Source organism: Schistocerca nitens, chromosome 5 (genome assembly GCF_023898315.1).
Source record: "Schistocerca nitens isolate TAMUIC-IGC-003100 chromosome 5, iqSchNite1.1, whole genome shotgun sequence".
NCBI classification, from domain to species: Eukaryota; Metazoa; Arthropoda; class Insecta; order Orthoptera; family Acrididae; genus Schistocerca; species Schistocerca nitens.
In genome coordinates, this window is record NC_064618.1 from 819277148 (window position 1) to 819297569 (window position 20422).

Sequence of the window (20422 nt, forward strand, 5' to 3'; positions counted from 1 at the left end):
AAGGGTGGAAAGGGGGGGCTACGGATATGTATGATACAGTTGACCTGACGGAAGTTGAGGAACACGACGCCGTTAATTGGGGACCAAAAATCGATCTATGGAAAAGTATCGATCTATAGAATCATATCGTCATATTGTAAATTATCGAAAAATAGAAAAATAATGACATATCACCACGCATCTATATCACGAACAATATCGATTTACCGAAAAGAATCGACGTATCGACAATATCGATAACATAAGAAAAATCCACCTCAATAATTTCCAGTCTAATAAAAATTGTCAATGTCTCGAAGAATTACATTCTAAGGAAAAAATTCGATCTATCGAAAAACAGCATTCACCGGAAGACTGAGGAACTACCAAAACAACCGATCAGTAGAATATCATAGATCTTAGAAAAAATACAGATCTTATATACAGACACATCGTAAAAAGGTCGATCCTCGTTAAATGTGGATCTTTCGAAGAATCTCGATATCTCGGAAAAACGAATAGCTGGAGAACTATCGATAACATAAAAAATAGATAACTAGGAAAAGATCCAAGTCACCAACAATGTCGATATATCGAAATACGCCGATCCAAAGAACATATCGCCCAAGGCAACTATCAATATCTCAAAATATAGATCGAAAAATATGCATCTGGCGAAAAATATCGGTCAAACGAATAGTCTTGTACTATCGACCTATCGAATAACAATAACCAATCGAAAAATATAGATCCATTGGAAAACATCTACCTGTGCAAAGAAATCTGTAACTCGAAACATTTCGATATTTCGAAAAATAATTATGTCTCGAAAAATTTCACCATTGCGAAAACAACTATCTCTTAAATAATATCGATCTGTCAGACCAAAACCAGTCAACCGAAGAATACCGAATTTTCGAAGAATAACGAGCTACTGAAAAAGTGCGTTCTATCGAAAGATATCGTACACTCGAAGTACATCAATAATTCGAATATAGTCGATGTACAGAAAACATCAACGAACAGAAAAGTATCAGCATCTTGAAGTATTACAATCAATATAATATGGATCTATCGAAATAAATCTAACTATTGAAAAATTACATATAATACGAAAGCTATCGATCTGAGGAAAATTTCCATTAATTGGACATTCCGACATATCGAAATATTTCGTTTCAATGTAGTGTATCGATATTCGAGTGTAACATGCTACTGTAGTACAGCTAACAACACAAAGATATCGATCTATCGAGAGATACCGATCTATCGGCAAATAACAGCATGCAGCCCTCGAGAAAAATACAGGGCACCAAAACTATAGATACCTCGAAAGATATCGATATACCGGTAAATATTTAGCAATAGAACAAAAATCTATACCTAAAAAAAGTCTATACCTGGAAAAAATAGATTCCTTAAAGATATTGATGTCTCACGAAGTTTCAGTCACTCGATTATTATCCATTTATCTTAGAAATACGACACAACGAATAACGAAAAATACCGATCTATCGCAATATTCCATCATACGAAACATACATTTACTTACAAAAATATCGATAGCTAAAAAAAGATCTATACCGAGGAAAATATCTATACCTAGATAATGAATTACCTAGAAAAATATCAATCTCTCAAAGAATATTGATCTTTCCGGTGATATCGATAACTCGAAGAGAATCGGACGCACACGTATCACGATATCTCGAAGAACATCGATACCAAAATTATACTTCCCAAGGAAAATATCTGATCTCTGGATAAAATCTGATCTCAATAAGAATATCGAAACTTGGAAGTATCGATCTTTCGAAATGCATCATTGCTCGTATTGTTTCGATAACAAGAGAAACATCGATACCTTGTAAAAACTGTAGCCCCCGAAAACGAGCAACCAACGAAGTTATCAAACTCTCCAAATTTTTCTTTGCTGTATGTTATGGAGCACTTAAAAAGATCGAAATCATCGAAAGTTTCAGAAAATCGATGTGTGCTGACAACACGAATTATATCGATTTCGCAAGAAATATCAGCCTCTCACCGTTATTTGATCTCTCAGAAACTATCGATATCTCGGAAAACATGGATCTCAAAAAGTATTGACATTTCACAAATGTGGGTCTCCTGATATGTATCGACCTCTCGAACAGAACCGATCTGTTGATAATTTTTCGGAATGTACCGGTTTCACGAAAAGTAATGAACTCAAGCAAAGCATCGGTGTCTCAAAAAAGATTGATTCCACGAAAAGTGTAGATTCCTAGAAAAATAAAAAAATGGCTCTGAGCACTATGGGACTCAACTGCTGAGGTCATTAGTCCCCTAGAACTTGGAACTAGTTAAACCTAACTAACCTAAGGACGTCACAAACATCCATGCCCGAGGCAGGATTCGAATCTGCGACCGTAGCGGTCTTGCGGTTCCAGACTGCAGCGCCTTTAACCGCATGGCCACTTCGGCCGGCAGAAAAATATAGACCTGAAAACTATCGATATCTCTAATATGGTCGTACTCTCGTAAAACAACAAAATCTCGAGAAATATAGATCTATCGAAAAGTCGAAAGTCTCTAGAAATTCCTATTTCACGAATAGTGCAGGAATAACGATAAGTATCGACTTCTATGTTATCATCGATATCTCGGTAGGTATCATATACACAAAAGTAGTCGATCCCTTGAAGAGACTTGATCTCTCTGTAGATTCGAAATCTGGGCAAGTCTCGATCCATCATATGTACTTATTTATCAGAAATTATCTATTTCTCGTATGTATCGATCGCTAGGAATGTATCGACCTTCTGGTGTGTATAGATGTCACGAATTGTGTCGATTTCAGAACAGTATCAAACTCTCGAAAAGTACCCGATCTCTCAGAAGGTATCTGATCTCTTGAATATTATCCTATCTCTCTGAAAGTTTCCGAAATGTTTCATTCGCTCGAAATAATAGTTGTTTCGTAATATATCGATAGCTTGATGGCGTTGATCTCACGACTTGTGTCGACCTCATGTGAGTTATCGAACTACCGAAAGGCATCGAACGGTCGAACGGTATCGATCTCGAAAGTAATAATCGCTCGAAAGGTATTGGAACACTGAAAAGTAAAATTCTCTTTGAAAATAGCGATCTCTCACAAATATAGGTCGCTCGAAAAATATCTAGAACTCGACGATTATTGATCACTCGAGAAATATCGATCTCATATAAAATTCCGACTTCTCGAAAAATATCAACATCTCGGCAGTTATCGTTCTCTAGAAAGATTTTTATTCTCGAAAGCTGCCGATCTATACGAACTTATCAATTTCTCGGAGGTATTGAGCCTTCAGTTACTGTCTATCTCTAACAGCATCGATTCCTCGAGTGGTAATGGTCCAACCAATAGTATCGACAACTCAAATAGTATCGATCTCTCGGAATTATTGATTTCCCGAAAAGTGTTGTATTGTCGTAAAGTACTGATTTATCAGAAAATCTCCGATCTATCAAGAATATCAGATCTATCGGAAAATATCCGAACTCTGTGAAAATATGATCTCTCGATAAGTATCGATCTCTTGGAATGTGTTGAGGTATCAGAATGTATCGATCCCTCTCTATCTCTCTGAAAGTAAAAAATTCTCAGAATGTATAGATCTCTCGAATAGCGTAGACCTCACGCATATATCGATCTCTAAGATTTTATCCAATCTCTCGGAAAGTATCGATCTCACGGAAAGTATCGAACACTCAGAGAGTATCTAACACTAGGGGCAGTTTCCGAATCGCTCGAAAAGTATCGGTCGCTCGAAAAGTACAGGTCGCTCGAAAAGTATCAGTCTCTCGGAAAGTTTCAGGCTCTGCAAAAGTATCGGTCTCTCGAAAAGTATCTATGTAAAAAAAAAAAAAAAAAAAAAAAAAAAAAAAAAAAAAAAAAAAAAAGTAATAATAATAAATAAATAAAATTGCTCATCTTTCTCTTGGGAAAGTTTACATTTATTGGCTGGAAATATATGTAACGTACTGAGGTTCCCAACTTCTTCATTCTGTTGAACATAGAAAGTTCTATGTTAATGCATCAACAGATAATCCGTATAACAGGTCACGTTTTAGTTATCGAATCTTCAATTACTGACTGCTTGAGGTGCCTTGCAGTTGACCTAGGACCCTAAGATTTTGCACAAGACTAGATGTAGTAACCACATTACACGAGAAAATGCAAAAAGTATTAATTTGTACCGAAAACGTAAGAAAACCTCCCGTTTTTGTCATTTGTTTTCATACTAATGTAATGCCAGAAATTCACATCGATAGCTTATCTCTCACGTAATTTAAAATTTTACTGCTGGAACTAGTATCGACCTCTCGAAAAATATCACACCCACGAAAAATAAAGACCTCTCGTAAAATATCGACCCCTTGAAATGAAATTACCGATCAAGAGGTGTTGAGCGCTGACGAAATACGATCGCTCCAAAACATCAATCACTCGAAAAATATCGAACAGACGAAGAAAATCGGTCTCTTGAGGAATTGCGACTCCTCGAATTATATCGGTCACACGAATAAATTTGTTCTCTCGATGAATATCGATATTTAGTAAAATATTGACCTCTAAAAAAGATCTATGTCTCGAATTATATCCACTCCTCGAAAAACATCGATCTCGTGAAAATCATCGTTCTCTCGCAAAATATCTCTCACTCAGGAAAAATATTGGCATACTAAAAGATACCGATCTCTCACAAAGGGTCGATCTATGAAAAATGTAGATCTCTTGGTAAAAGTCGACATCTCTGAGTATGTATCTCTTTCAAATAATGTCGATCTCTCTAAATATGTCAATCTGTCGCTAAATGTCGATCTATCGGAAAATATGGATCTCTCAGATGATATGTAGCTCTCGGAAAATATAGATCTAGCGACTAATATCTATCTTTCGAGTAATGTCGACCTCTCAAAAGATAGCGATCTTTGAAAAGATATCTATGTCTTGAAGAGATGTTGTTCTGTCGATCGATACGGATCCCTTGCTTGTTATCGGTCTCTCGGTAGATATCGAATGCTCTAACATACTGACTTCTCGAAAGGTATCGTCCTCCCGTAAAGAGACCAACGGGTAAAAGTGTATCGACCTTTCGAAAAGTATCGACATCTCGAAAAATATCGACCTCTCGAAAAGTATCGACTTCTCCAGAACATTTTTTTCAGTCTTTCACTCTTACAAGAATTTTACCCAATTTTTAAGTGGTCGGGAGGGGGGGTTGCTACTGATGCTATTTCTTCATGGTAATGGACTATTCTTTACACTGTTTGATTTTACTTTAATATTTTCTAGGAGCAAACTGTAATTTTTCAGTGGTTAAAATTTTTCACATAACATTTCTTGAGCAGGTTTTAACATTCGTTTTGGAAGAATATGCATGTGTTAAATTCACTTTTGGAGAAAACTTCTTACTGACAAAGGTAAATGGGAGAGCAAGATTTATTGTTGCTGTATCTTACATAATTTCATCTCTGCACATAGGACCCATTGTATAAACTTAATTTATCATATCTTCCATTGCTTGTTGTACACTAAGATGGATTCTCCTTCACACTAGATGATTATTTCAACTGTTAATGCAACTGCCAGGAGAGTTACATTATGTTTCACCCACATGTGCAGGTTTATCACATTGATTGAAGTAGCTTTTCCATTACATGATATGGTGGTACTGGTACTTAAAATAGCATTATGGGTTAAGAATGTAGGGACATCCTATCCTTACATATTCCTTTAACACCACAGAGCTGGAGAATGTAGCTAGCCCTTTCACCCATTTTATTATATTTCTAGCGTCAGTTCCTCTGTTAGCACCTCATTATTAAGCTCATTCACCTTAACTTACAATGTGCCACAGGATGAGATAACTCCTCTGCTATAATAGCATTTAATTTTCTCCCTGTGTACAGAATAGTCTGCTAAGGATACCTGCACTCAGTAGCTGATAATCTATTGTTGTTTCAATTAGAAGAGTACCATTATGTACCCCTTTGCACATTTTAACATAGCAATACCTTCAAATGCTTATTAGATGTAAAACTGGAGTAGCTATTAAAAGATACCTTTTACCCTCTTCACGATAAACCCATTCTATAAAACATATTGTGTAGTGTTACTGTTATCTAATAATGCTGACAGTTTTCAACAGGATTACTTGAAAATCAGACACTTTAAAGTTGGTGAGTGTTGGTGATTTCTGGTACACCACTGGAAGCTTTGTTATTTTAATTTATGACTTCCACTTATATTAATATGTATTTACTCAATAAAAATTTAACTATTTCTCCAAACGTATAACAACAAAGGAATGATGGCTGGCCAGCCTCCAGCTCAAAACCCTTGGGTTTGTCACACCTGTATCTGGCCAAAAGCTGATTTCACTAGCATGCACTGAAGCAAGACCCAGCTCACATTATAGAAGGACTAGTGGTGCTGACCATCTCAGAAATGCAGTGTTCAGAAAATCTGAACTTAGATGATACACACTGAATTGCCTCTTTGTTCAGCATTTAGCACCACCCAAAAGGAATGTGTAACATAGGAATACTACGAAAGCAACAAGCTTTACCTTCCCCTGTTATGTGCATCTGTTTATTACTACTGATCTTTTTAAACCAATTTTACACTCCAAAAGAAACCTAGTATATTGAATGGAAGTCAGTTTTTCCATTCCTCAGTTCCAGCAAAGCAACTGTGAAAATAGCAATAGGCCTTATGCACTCCCACTCATTGACCAACTTTTTTAACACGATTAAAAGGCTTGCTCCTGAGGCAAAGAGGAACAAGACAAAGCCTGATCATATGAACACAATGCCTACTACTTCACAACTTTATGAAGGATCAGTGGCATTACTTCAGTGTCTATCAAATAGTAACTTCAGGCACAAAAATCTTGGTAGGTAAGGTAAAGCTGCCCGAAGGTGGGTTTGAACACTACAGTGATTTACCAGGCTTGCTCCTGCTGGATTTGGTATGCCCTTGCCTTCCTGTGGTCTTTGAATTGACTTACCCAGCACATTATAGGAGGAACTGCAGTTTCATGTGGATGCCTACCCACTGAGCAACTTAACATTTTTCAAATTTGTCTCTTAGTATTGCAACACAAAAGATTATAGGATAATTTTTTTCTCAGTAACAACATATATTTATTCATCTGTCTTACAGTTATTGTCCAAGTTTTATATCATACCAAAGTGGTTATATCTTACTGATTACATAAAAGTTTTTTTTCACAATATCGGTGAATGTGCTTTTGTAATTTATGATTACATATACAAAAATATAATAGTCATGCATTATTACTAAAGAATCTTAGAGTAACAAAAAAAGTTTGTTTTGTGAATGAATGACATCTTTGGTTTATTTGTCCGAAATCTAGCCTACTAGAACATTTACAATCTACTTTCATAGTGTCTTTGATAATACACAATGAATAACAGTTTAAACATCTACTACCCAAAATGTCCTCAACATACAAGTTATATCTTATAACTTACACTAATCCCCTATGAATTGCCAGTGATTCATATATCACTACAAAGGGACCCCGAAACAATGAATGCCAAATAAAGATTCTCCCACACATGGTCTACCTATCCATCTTCTATGGCTCTCAATGCCATGACACTTCTTAGTAATGATATTATTATTGTGAAATAGTTTACAATACATATATGACACAAACAGTGATGAATTACAAAATTATGCTTGGAAATTTGTTTACAGATTACAATCCTGTGTATGTACATTGGAAATCTACTGCTACTCACATATTCCTTACCTGACCAAACTTAAAATCAATATTCTAATCACAAATATAACTAATTTCTCTCATTTTAAATGTGTTTGTTATTGTCATAGAAATAGGTAATGAACATGTCATTACTGTTCTGGTGTGCATAAGAATTTGCTCTGAACATCTTTTATCAAAACACCTAGCAAGAAAATTCTAATCAAATACTCTTATCCAAATGAGGACATCTTATAAAAATACCTCCTTTATACGGAAAATTGCAGCATCCTAGATAAGAACATCAGATTTAAATTTTCACTAAGATACAAAAAGTGACATGTCATCAGTAAAAATAAAAAAAAAGCACCAAAATAACATTCTCAAAAACCATGACTATAAAGGCTACAGAAATGCATCTACGTCCGTCATTTACAACTGAAAGCAAAATACTCAAATGTTGACAACCTTTAAACTATGTTCAGATTAATTTTAAGGCACAGGAATATTTATACCATGTTTCCCTTTGCTATTATCTCATTATGTAAGCTGTACTAGAAATAGATTCATCAGGAAACAGTAGGAGTTTAATGGCAGAATTCGTTAAGAAGATTTATAAAAGCAAAGCACAGTGTACCAAAAATTTGGTTAAATACGAATACTAGAATTGTCTGGCAAGAGAATGGCTGGATATCTACACATTTCACATCAGCTCACAAAAGCTGCAATGCTTGCAAAAGACTGAAAATGGCAGTGGGTACATAATTGTAACTATTTCCAAAGTAGATATGCCACTGGACTGAATTTTCCTTGAAGTTAATAATCAATATTTGAATTGACTTGCTTTACTACACTTTTTAACAGTGACGTTCTGCACAAAAAATGAAATGGCTATAATGCAAATAAAACAAGCATAATATTCTTCACTTTCCGTATCACATGACTTCAGTTTGTGAAACTTAATAAGGTAGGTTAACAACTGCATAAAAGTAAGAATACCTGAAATGAAATTAAAGTTATACATGTCCTAGGTGGTGCCACTGATGGGTTGTTAAAACATCCTCTCACTAAACAGTATATTTTAAGTGAAATTGCCTCTATTGTTTTCTTATTAGAAGCAAAAACTTTTTAATGTGAGATAGACTTATTCTGGTACATGTACGGAACATTGGCATTAATAATTAATATTACATACAACAAAATTATAGACAAAAACTAAATCATTATCCTCAAGTAAAGAGTGGTATGTATGGAATGTTCATGGTATCCACTACTGGAAGGATTAGTTCACAGCATTCCTACTAGAATGTCACTGAAAGATGCTCAATTTGACTGTTAAGACACACATTACTGCTATGCTATGGTAACTATGTAAAAATTGCTCATTGAGGAAAGTGTTTGACCTATTAATGAGTACTTGCAAGCTATAAGTGATACTGCTGTGGAATTGCTAACCCTAGAACCATGTTGTACAACGAGGTTTTAGTGCTGCCATCAGCTGAAAGGCAATACTATTGGGCTCTGCATGGGAATAACAGCGTAATTCTAATTAGTTCATTCAGCATTATGCAATAAGAAGCTGCCTGGGAGCGCAAGGTCACAGAGAAACACGAAAGTTAACACTAGCAGGTTCTTTTCACTCATAAGGGAGACAGCTTGATGTTAGAACTGTACACTGATTTAAATAAGAAATTTCAAAACACTGAATTATTTTGAGAGGAACCTTAAGCACATACATCAATTTAGGAAGATGCGCCTTAGAATGTCGGATCTTTATTCATCCCAGTTTTATGGCAAGACTGTTAACAGACTGCAGTCCTGAAAGCAAATTTAAGTATCACCACTGTTAACATCAGCTGATGAATCTACTTTATGAAATGGCTGTACTCTCAGATTGTTTATTTAAACGTATTGCGCAGCTGACGAGTTCTCTCTCCATCGTAGTCCACCTATGGTGTGAGTGGTGTGAGGCAGGGGGTGGGGGGTGTTGGCTCACTTGCTCCCAGTGGTTTCCTTTAAAATCAGGTAACTATAAATGCTCAACAACAAATCATTGGACAGAGTGTCAAAATTGCCCACTTGCGAAGTTTGATGAATGTGGCTATAATCAACTTAATGAGAAATTGCGTACAAGATATTAACAAAGTAAAAGATTATGGAGTGTTGTGTCAGCCTCCAATGAGGTCTACTGTATAATTCATTCCAGTAACTTCTTTACACCTGTTGTATAACAATATTATTATGACCCAGATGAATAGTTTCTTCTGACTTTTTCAAGGCAACACACTGCAAAATGTATCTTAGTTACATTATCATTAAGAGGTTTTAGAAGGAACAATCACTGTATGTTACAGAAAGTTTCTACACTGCCTTGCTATATTTGGAAAACAATCAGAGTTCTGAGAAAGAGAGTGCATTATTTTATACAAAAGCACCAAGAGATAAGAGTACCAACAAGTTATATATTTGAAAATTTGTTAGTATTTCTCCGTGTTCATAATTTATGTCAAAATCAGGAATATGAACAAAGACCTAAAAACAACCAATCTGTGTAAATAGAGCATACTTTTATATGCAACAAAATGTACCTGATGACATTAACTTGTTACTTCACTGGTAAAAGGTGAAATATTAGCAACAATTTATTAGGTGATATTCGTAGTGACATTCACATAAGTAGTGACAAAATAACTTTTAGATAAACAAAGGTCTTGTATATAAAAAATTAAACTGTCTTTTTATTTCATCTTTATTTCTGGGACATATTGGGGGGGGGGGGGGGGACGTAAAAATATGACACAGGTAATTTTACATAAAATGTTATGTTTCAGCAATATAAAATATATATTAAATCACATTTATGTATTATTCCTCTCTCGACCAACAATCCATATTACCTGCAACTACCTGTCCATCTCAATATGATCACATACTAGATAAGACGGCTACATTCATTTGAATTTTGTAAACAAGCTGAAATACTATCTACAACAATGTAACAATGTACTTTTATTTTTATGGCAACTTTTAAAACTGTTGACTGTTCTCTCCTTTGTTATATACCAAAAAAGAACGGCAATTACATAACAGAATTTTGTAGAACCGTATTAGGGATTTTTACTAGTTAAATGCATAACATCACAAACTAATAGTATAAAAATAATATTCTGTCACACTTTCCGGTATGCTGTAAATTTCAATGAGCAGATAGTCTGCAATGTATGCTACATTAGATTGTAACACCAGTGATCAGATGTTTTATTTCACACCACATGTAGAAGTCAGCTTACAGAGTTTCTCAAGCAATTGTGTAAACACATGAAAGGAGTCAGTCACTTAAAAAAGACATTTTGAAGTAATTTTTACTACTGTTTTCCCATTGAAAAAGTCTCATATTTTTTTCAATTTCCCCATAAGTGCCTAAGCTGTGAGGATTTTTCATAATCAAAAAATATGTCTTTTCTCCTTTACCCACAAACAGTATAATTGATATAAATAATATGAGATATTTCTGTCTAGCAATACTACTTTGCTAAAAAATGAATCCGAAACAATGTCATTACATCATTATTCAACAGTTTCTACTCAAAGGATTTAATTCTTAATTTGGTTAAGATGAATTTATCCTTTACTGTTTGCAATTAATTTTTTTTCTACTGGATTCATTCTTCTATTAAGGCAGATTATTTTCTTCACAAAACTGACTTGCATTTGTGTTATTGATGACACACTGTATATATGCACAGACACTTTTAATGGAATTAGCAAAACCAATCCTCTTGAAAGATTAAAAAGCAGTAGGTAATGCTGCAAACACTTCCAAAGTATGTTCAATGTGTGTCAATAGTCTTATATATACTGTGAAATACAATATTATTTTATATAAAAATAACTCATTGATGATGGTACAATTTTGTTGGAAAAAAAGCAGCTAAGGAAGAAAAATATTTTATTCCATATTACTGTGCAGCTCCCAAAAAAAGTATTGGTTTATATACTTAAAAAAAATGAGTTAAAAATTTTCATACAGATCCACTAAACTAGAATTTAATGTTACTTATGAGATAATTTACAGCAAACTAGTCACTACTATTTTCATATTTGTATTTTTCATTTTTGACTTGATGCTGTACGTCCTCTCATCAGTACTCTACTTGTTACAGTCATAACATAACCAATATATTACACATAAAACCCATGAGACTTTAAGATGCTGACAGGCGGTTGAGTAAAACACAGCTGAGTGCTACAATATTTTATGAATATTGCTAAGCACAAAAATAAAATTCAACAAAGTCTGTCAAGCATTATCACAACATCCACAGACTCACATATGTACATTTTACTCCCAGTTTTCCCTGAAAATGCAGGTAATTATGAAAATAACACCTTTTTGCTAACATAGTGTGCAAATGAATACCAAGCTTCAACTACTCATCTTGTTCATATGTAACTCCAATTTCTTTTCTCAATTTGTCTTCCAATTCAGCAATCAGTTTACTTTCTGCATGGGTTATTTTGGGGCTTTCTAGCAACCCTGTGACAGACAAAACAATTTTTACTGTATTTATAGACATTAAATATAAATAATATGCACACTTGAAAATATAATAGGGCACTTCTTTATAAAAGTTGTATCAGTGGATCACCTAAACTCTTAGAGTAACAAAGTGCCTCAGGAAACAATGGATCATTTAACTAATAGGATACAGCATTTTTTTTTTTCAATGTTACCCAAATTACTTCCCTGTTCTATATGTTTTGGAGAAAGAAAAACCTCATTTATTTTCCATTTTATTTGTGACTGTGGAGTTGCCTCTGTAGCTGCCACCGTCTGCACTAAGAAAAGCTTAGCACTTACCTCCAGAAGGTGAAATATTTATTACTGCCAATCTATGCATATAAGAGTACACGACACTATTAGGTCTTTTGGAACCATTAGTTCCTTGTTTTTATTATTCACATTTCTTTTAATGTGTAGTCATCAAATGTTGTCTTACAAACTTCATATTGATATACAGTAATAGCAAGTATCATATTTGTGCACAAAAGTTTAAAACTAACATATTTATCTAGAAAGGTCAACACAAAATATGTACAACTTCGGCTCTTTAAATGAATACAGAACTTTATTTACAAGAAATGATTTTAATTTTTTTAAATAATGGGTTCCCAGTATGTGCTCTTATGTAGTCTGGTAATTTGTTGTACTGGTACCACATTGACTCACAGATGTATGGAAAGTGGTCTGTTCCTCTTTAATTTTGTTCTTTGCCTGTAACAACTGTACTTATTTCTTGTGTTGTGGGTGCGCACATCGTAACATTAGGGTGTCTCACTCTAAGAGCTTACCAAAAAAATGTGGTCTCCCTCTGACAGGTCTCCCAGTACAAAAGACCTTATGACAGCCTAACAGCTCTCTTTTATAGCATCAGTATTCTCTTCAAGTGCACATCAGTGGCAGACCCTACAATTCTATCCTATGCTTTATAAATAGGAAAATTGTCCCATAGTACAATAATTTCAGCATTTTATTACATATTACATATGGTCATGGAAATCTGTTTTAGCAAGTAAAATGCACTGCTTATTTTCCTACATACAAAGTTAACATGATGTTCTCATCAAAGATTCCATCCAAGTGCAGACCAAGGAATTAACAGTCTTCATTGTCAGTATACAAAATTCCACAAACATTTCCTGAACATCTGTGGTATGAATTCCCACTTTGAACTCCAGTAACCGTGATTTTGTGGTACTGACTTTTAGGCCACGGTTACTAAAATATTTAATCACTTCTGATGTCCCATGTATAGAAAAATGTTATGTTCTCATTGTAACCATAAAACATCAGAGAGGTGTCATCAGCATAAGTAATTATATAGAAGTTAGAAAGCCGTACAATGTCATTTACACACACAAGAAAAAGAACTGGCCCCAGTGTTGTCACCTGTGACACTCCCTGCATTACTGTTTCAGTCATAGACTGAATGTCAAGGAGAGAGGAATAGGTTGCAGCTGATTAAAAAGTAAGAGCAGGACATTCAGACCTGACGATAAGAGGGACTCACCTGATGTGAGGATGAGGGGAGATAGACGAATGGGGTAAACAATGTAGCAATTTGGCCATCTACTCTCTGTGACACTCCTCTCCTCTCTTTCAGGTAGGTCTCTCTCATCCTGGGGTATGAGTGACCTGCCCTTCCTTTTCAACCTTCACCAATTTATTCCTCTCTTCTTCCCAAAAAAGAAACTAGTAGTTCTAAAATGTAGGATATTCATGTACTTTCTTATATATTTGTTGGGAGTACTAAATATTCACCTTCTGAAGGTCACTGTGGCCATTAATTCTGTCTCATAATTGTGTAGCTTCCTCAAGAGAATTTTATTATAGTATGATAATATTATAACACAAGAAAGTTAGGACATTTCTTTAAGTGGATGAACAACTAAAAATCAAAATAAAACACTATGAAACACAAAAGAGCTGGAAGAGGTTCAACACCATTCAATGATTACTAGCTAGCTTAAATAAAAGCACATACAGTACAACACAAAGCTCACAAGTATGTCACACTCACACATTCATTGAAATTGTTAGCAGCAGACAACCTAAATCACCAAGTCTATCAAATATTTTGAAGTATATCTAAAAACAAAGATGATGTGACTTACCGAACGAAAGCGCTGGCAGGTCGATAGACACACAAACAAACACAAACACACACACAAAATTCAAGCTTTCACAACAAACTGTTGCCTCATCAGGAAAAAGGGAAGGAGAGGGAAAGACGAAAGGATGTGGGTTTTAAGGGAGAGGGTAAGGAGTCATTCCAATCCCGGGAGCGGAAAGACTTACCTTAGGGGGAAAAAAGGACGGGTATACACTCGCGCACACACACACATATCCATCCACACATATACAGACACAAGCATACATCTCCAATTTTGAAGTGATTGAAATAAAAGGAGCAAAGAGCAACAAGGCAACAGAACACTGTCAGTTGTTAACAGTGTGCATGAGAAATGTCATGTAATACTAAAGAAGGTTATTTGTGAAATTCTCATGTAGGTCAACATCGAGTTTTTCCTTTTTCTATTTTTGGCAGAGATGCTTACAAGGCTACAACAATTTAGGAAATACACGGTCCCTTACTAGTCACAAGTATATCCCAAAAATGCTTCATGGATTCATAAATTACTTTTTTGTAATTAGTGTGTGAATATTTGCTTGAGAGCCAGACGATCAGAGATCCCTCTATCAGACACATAATTTAGGAAAATACTGCTTTCTATACACACACAACAGACTTGAAATAAAAGTCAAAAAACAGAGCAAGAAAAGGAGGCATATTTGAACATAACATCATTTAACATCCAAATTGTTTTTTAAGTAAGTTCCCTTCCTGGTGTACACCATGTGAAGCTTTATTGAATACAAATACAGATATAGAAAATAGATTAATGAGAACTAATTTCATACAAAATTATTAATTTAAAGTATACAACAAGAAAACAAAAACCATGGCTATCACTGAGTATGGTCTCAAAAGAGCAAAAACTGACATGAATGTTTACATATGCCCATAAACTGTACTAGTGTTAGAAGTAGTAGTAATAATCGTAGCAGCAGCAGCCACGTGGTGGTGGTGGTGGTGGTGGTGGTGATGGTGGTGTATGACTTAATGTAATTTTTTAATAGAATTGCCATTCTATGCACTATATTGACAATTTGTAAAGGTATGGCATTATAAGTGTGTTCCAAAACGTATAAAACTTACGGAAGAATGTTTCTGTTTTGTAGCAGGTACGATCATTTCTTAATTTGAGACAGGGGAAAAAAAAGTTTCACATACAGCAGAGTATTCATTGTGACCCAGTACATTGGATGTGCATGTTACGACAAGTCTCAGAACGTCTTTAACGAAATCTCTGCAAAGGACACACCAAACAAATCCACCATTCAACAGCAGCATGACAAGTTCCAGAAGACAGAGAGAGTGGCAGATTCAGCTGAAAGTGGTCATGCTACATTGCTAACAACATAAAAACTGATAGACCTGCAAACTGTATATTCCTTGAGACCCAAGAAGTATGTGGCACACCTATCTAGCCAGTTACATCCCTCCAATGCTAGCATACATATTTAAAGATGAACCCATACGGAAATTGTATAGTTCACAAGTTGCTACCTGAAGATATTGGAAATGTGTTAGTGGATCATATCATTTGTAACACTACAAGAGACAGAACTTGATGATTGGTTTTAGTTTGACAAGTCATGATTACATCTTGATGTATATATGTATTCATTAAATTCATGCATTTGGGCTATGGAAAATACACATCGGCTGCAATTGTGTTTGGTGTGCTATGCCACATATGTAAACCCTATCACATTCTTTCAGGGAATGGCGAAGAGTGGACACTACAAACAGATTGTGCAGAAATTTTTATACACTATACCAAAAGACCAGTTGCAGTACGTGTTGTTTCAGCATGACAATGCTATGGCTCATACAGTCAACACCACTATGATTTTCTACAATCTGGGTTTATAGATGCAGGTGATTTGTTTATACCCGACTTTTGTTTATGGGTTTAATAACCTCGCTGGATGTCCAAATGGAGATTCGGACGTACCGAAATTTGTAACATTGCCTACTTCGGCGAGGACATCTCCAGCAGGTCAGCCACCAACCTCGTAGGCCAGTTACAAGAAGTCAGGTCAATATAGGGCTACCCAGCAGTTGGCTCGCACTCAGTTTTTCTCCATTAGCTGCTGTTATCCAAATCAGCCTCTACCATGTGAACTACAACTACTACTGCTCTTTACCTGGACTGGATTGAAACTTTTTTTTGGATAGTGGGTGCCATGTTCACCAATTAATTGCATGACTAGAGCAGCATGAAAAGAATGAAGGTACAATGATGCAAATTAATAATTTGGGAGTTCATAAAACACCTGCACCTTAATAGCTGACATAACTGAGAAATTGTGGCTACTTGGTAGGCAGTCGCACTTAAGTTATGTCATTAGGGTTAGTCAGATTGTTGAATTGATTTTGCATTCTCTGTTTTTGGATTTTTTTGTTAGAGGTGCTCATGAGGCATTATGCGGTGTAGAAAGACCATCTTATGATGAAATCAAATCATCACAAGCACTATACGTTGCACCAGAGCCCTCCACACTGAAGTTCCATGATGATGGTCAATGCTGACCCAAGAGGGTTGAACGAAGTGAAGGACTATTTTGCCAATAGCCTTGGAACAGTTCAGTCATGCTAGTATTCCTTATAAGTTAAAACTTGAGTTGTGAATTTAAACCTGCTTGCAATCTAGCAAATTAATCCAGGTAATCTTCCACAACAGTTGAATATTTCCTCTCTGTTAAAAGCAATTTTCAGCAAGAACTTCTAGATGAGGTAGGAGTTCTGTCAGCTGAAAGTAAAAGCATGCATCAGGACAGTAGAATCCTCGCTCTCCGTTTCACATGCTGGTATAAAATTCCCATCTAGTGCTTCTACTTGATGAGCATGTGGTTTCCACCACCAAAAAACTTATTTGAAATTTCTTAGCATTATAACTGTAATATGTGTGTGCACAACAAAACAGTAATGCTTGGATTTACACCAATTTCAACAGGAAGTACCTTATTTACCTCAGTAAAAATCAAACAATAGAAAATCCAGGACGGAATGTACACAGTGAGATCAAAAGTATCTGGACACCCGCAACAACATACGTTTTTGATATTAGTTGCATTGTGCTGCCACCTACTGCCAGGTACTCCATATCAGTGATCTCAGTAGTAATTAGAAATCGTGAGAGAGCAGGAAGGGGTGCTCCGTGGAACTCAAGGACTTCGAACGTGGTCTGGTGATTGGGTGTCACTTTTGTTGTACATCTGTATGTGAGATTTCCACACTCCTCAACATCCCAAGGTCCACTGTTTCCAATGTGATAGTGAAGTGGAAACGTGAAGGGATATGTACAGCACAAAAGCGTACAGGCTGACCTCGTCTGTTGGCTGAAAGAGACTGCCGACAGTTGAAGAGGGTCGTAATGTGTAATAGGCAGACCACCACACAGGAATTCCAAACTGCATCAGGATCCACTGCAAGTACTACGACAGTTAGGTGGGAGGTAAGAAGACTTGGATTTCATGGTCGAATGGCTGCTCATAAGACAAACATCACACTGGTAAATGCCAAACGACACCTTGCTTGATGTAAGGAGTGTAAACATTGGATGACTGAAAACACTGGATGACTGAACAGTGGAAAAACGTTGTGTGGAGTAACAAATCACAGTACACCACATGGCAATCTGCTGGCAGGGTGTGGGTTTGGCGAATGCCCTGTGAACGTCATCTGCCAGCGCGTGTAGCACCAACAGTAAAATTTGGAGGTGGTGGTGTTATGGTGTGGTCGTATTTTTCACGGAGGGGGCTTGCACACCCTGTTGTTTTGCATGGCACTATCACAGCACAGGCCTACATTGATGTTTTAAGCACCTTCTTGCTTTCCACTGTTGAAGAGCAATTCGGGGATGGTGATTGCATCTTTCAAAACAACTGAGCACCTGTTCATAATGCACGGTCTATGGTGGAGTGGTTACACAACAATATCCCTGTTATGGACTGGCCTGCACAGTGTCCTTACTTGAACCCTATGGAACACCTTTGGAATGTTTTGGAACACCGACTTCGTGCCAGGCCTCACCAATCAACATCAATACCTCTCCTCAGTGTAGCACTCCATGGAGAACAGTCTACCATTCCCCAAGAAACCATCCACCACCTGATCGAACATATGCCTGCGAGAGTGGAAGCTGTAATCAAGGCTAAGGGTGGGCCAACACCATACTGAATTCCAGCATTACCAATGGAGGTCACCATGAACTTTTAAGTTATTTTTAGCCAGGTGTCCGGATACTTTTGATCACATAGTGTAACAATATTGTGAGAAGGAAAGATGCCACTCATCATGTAGTGGAGATGCTGAGTTGCAGATACGCACAACAAAAAGACTGTCACAAAGATAGCTTTCGGCCAGTAAGGCCTTCGTCAAAATTAGATGACCAACACACACACACACACACACACACACACACACACACACACAGACACACACACACACACACACACACAAGCGTGCGTGCGCTCAAATGCGACACACACATAGCTGCAGTCTCAGGCAACTAAGGCCACAGTGGCCTCAGTTGCTAATCAAAATTACAAATGGTTTTCTTCATATAAAGTATCTACCTATAAAAGTTAATATTATACCCATTCTAATCTTATGCCATCCGTTGATTGTCTACATTTTGATATGAGGAGAAATAAAATAAACAAAAAGAAATGGTTCACTTTATTTTTTATCTTCACATCCTTTTTTCCTTACTATCTAAAGAAGTTGTTTGTGGTGTCACAATTTTTAATCACCAATATTTGGCTGTTTCTTCCAAATATGCTGTGATTTCCATGGTTTTTGCTATGGTGGAATCTGAGAAAACAGCTGTTTTTTCCAAATAAATAGAGAATTTCATGTCTATAAGGATGTGAGAATGTGACAACAATCCATTGTCTCTTCCTTCCAAACATATCATCTGGCGGCTGTCCTCTGATTGGCTGCATAGAACCAGCAGCTAACACACTTCATTTCAGTCCCCATCACAATTCACTGTAAGTCTTGATAACATTCTGCACAAAACACGTATATCATTGGCCCTCACCTAGACTTTTACATCTCCTGCAAAAATTAATACTATTGCTGAATATTTGTTCAATTTTAGCCAGTTCATTTCTGACTACAAACAGATTCAGGCAAACTGCAATTTAAGCCTGGTAGATGTTCATGATAAAACAACGCACATGGTATACATTCCCATGGTTGGCAGCATGACAAAATTTACTGCCTGCTCACCACTCCCCTTCCAACATTTGTCCTAGATCTCAGTGAATCTGGTGTAATCTATTTCCCTCCAACTCTGAGTCCTTTAAAATAGATCTGCATGTGATGTCATTGCCAAAGCTTCCTCTGTAAATTAAAATGATCCTATATTTATTTATTAGACAATTTAAAAAAAATGATCTCAGCAGCAACAGTTTAACCTGTAAATACTGTATAAAATGCAACTATTTTTTGAGTGACAGATTTGGGGAAGATACTCACCCTATAGTTGGATAAATACAGTAGTTTTGTCTGGTTTTGTGAACTAATGGACAGTTTTTCTTCTGTTACAGAATGCTAATTTTGTGTTCAACAAATGCTTGTTGGCCCCAAAGTGAGGGTTACAATATTGGAAACATCTTTAAAAGATTCTGATTACAAAACGCACTTCTACATTACTCCCTGTTTTCAAAAAGATATTGAATTACGTGTTGCTGAATGTAAAAAATGTTACAAGTGTTTCAGAATGAGTACGCTGTAATTTTTTAAAACTAATTTGGACTTCAACAACTCAAAAGAGCGTAGCAAATGCCATCAAAGAGTTCACTCAAATGATTCACATTAGACAATGGTAAAAAGTTAATGGGAATATTCTGTTATCTGACAAAACCATTTGATTTGGTGAAGCACTCCTTATTTCTCCACAAATGGCAGATATATGGAATCAGGGACATTGCTTTACAATGGTTCAACTTTTACTTAACTGTAAGAAAATGAAGAGTAATTGTAAAT

At 36.1% G+C, this 20422-nt stretch overlaps 1 protein-coding gene across 1 annotated transcript in view; it reads right to left on the reverse strand.

Annotated features, from left to right (window-relative positions):
- Positions 1-7127: 7127 nt before the first annotated feature.
- LOC126259941 (trans-1,2-dihydrobenzene-1,2-diol dehydrogenase-like) overlaps positions 7128-20422 on the reverse strand; it is a 111230-nt gene continuing 97935 nt past the window's right edge. The window contains exon 6 of the mRNA XM_049957037.1: positions 7128-12273. Coding sequence (XP_049812994.1) covers positions 12167-12273 — 107 coding nt within the window. The 3' untranslated portion in view covers positions 7128-12166. The remainder of the gene's footprint in view (positions 12274-20422) is intronic.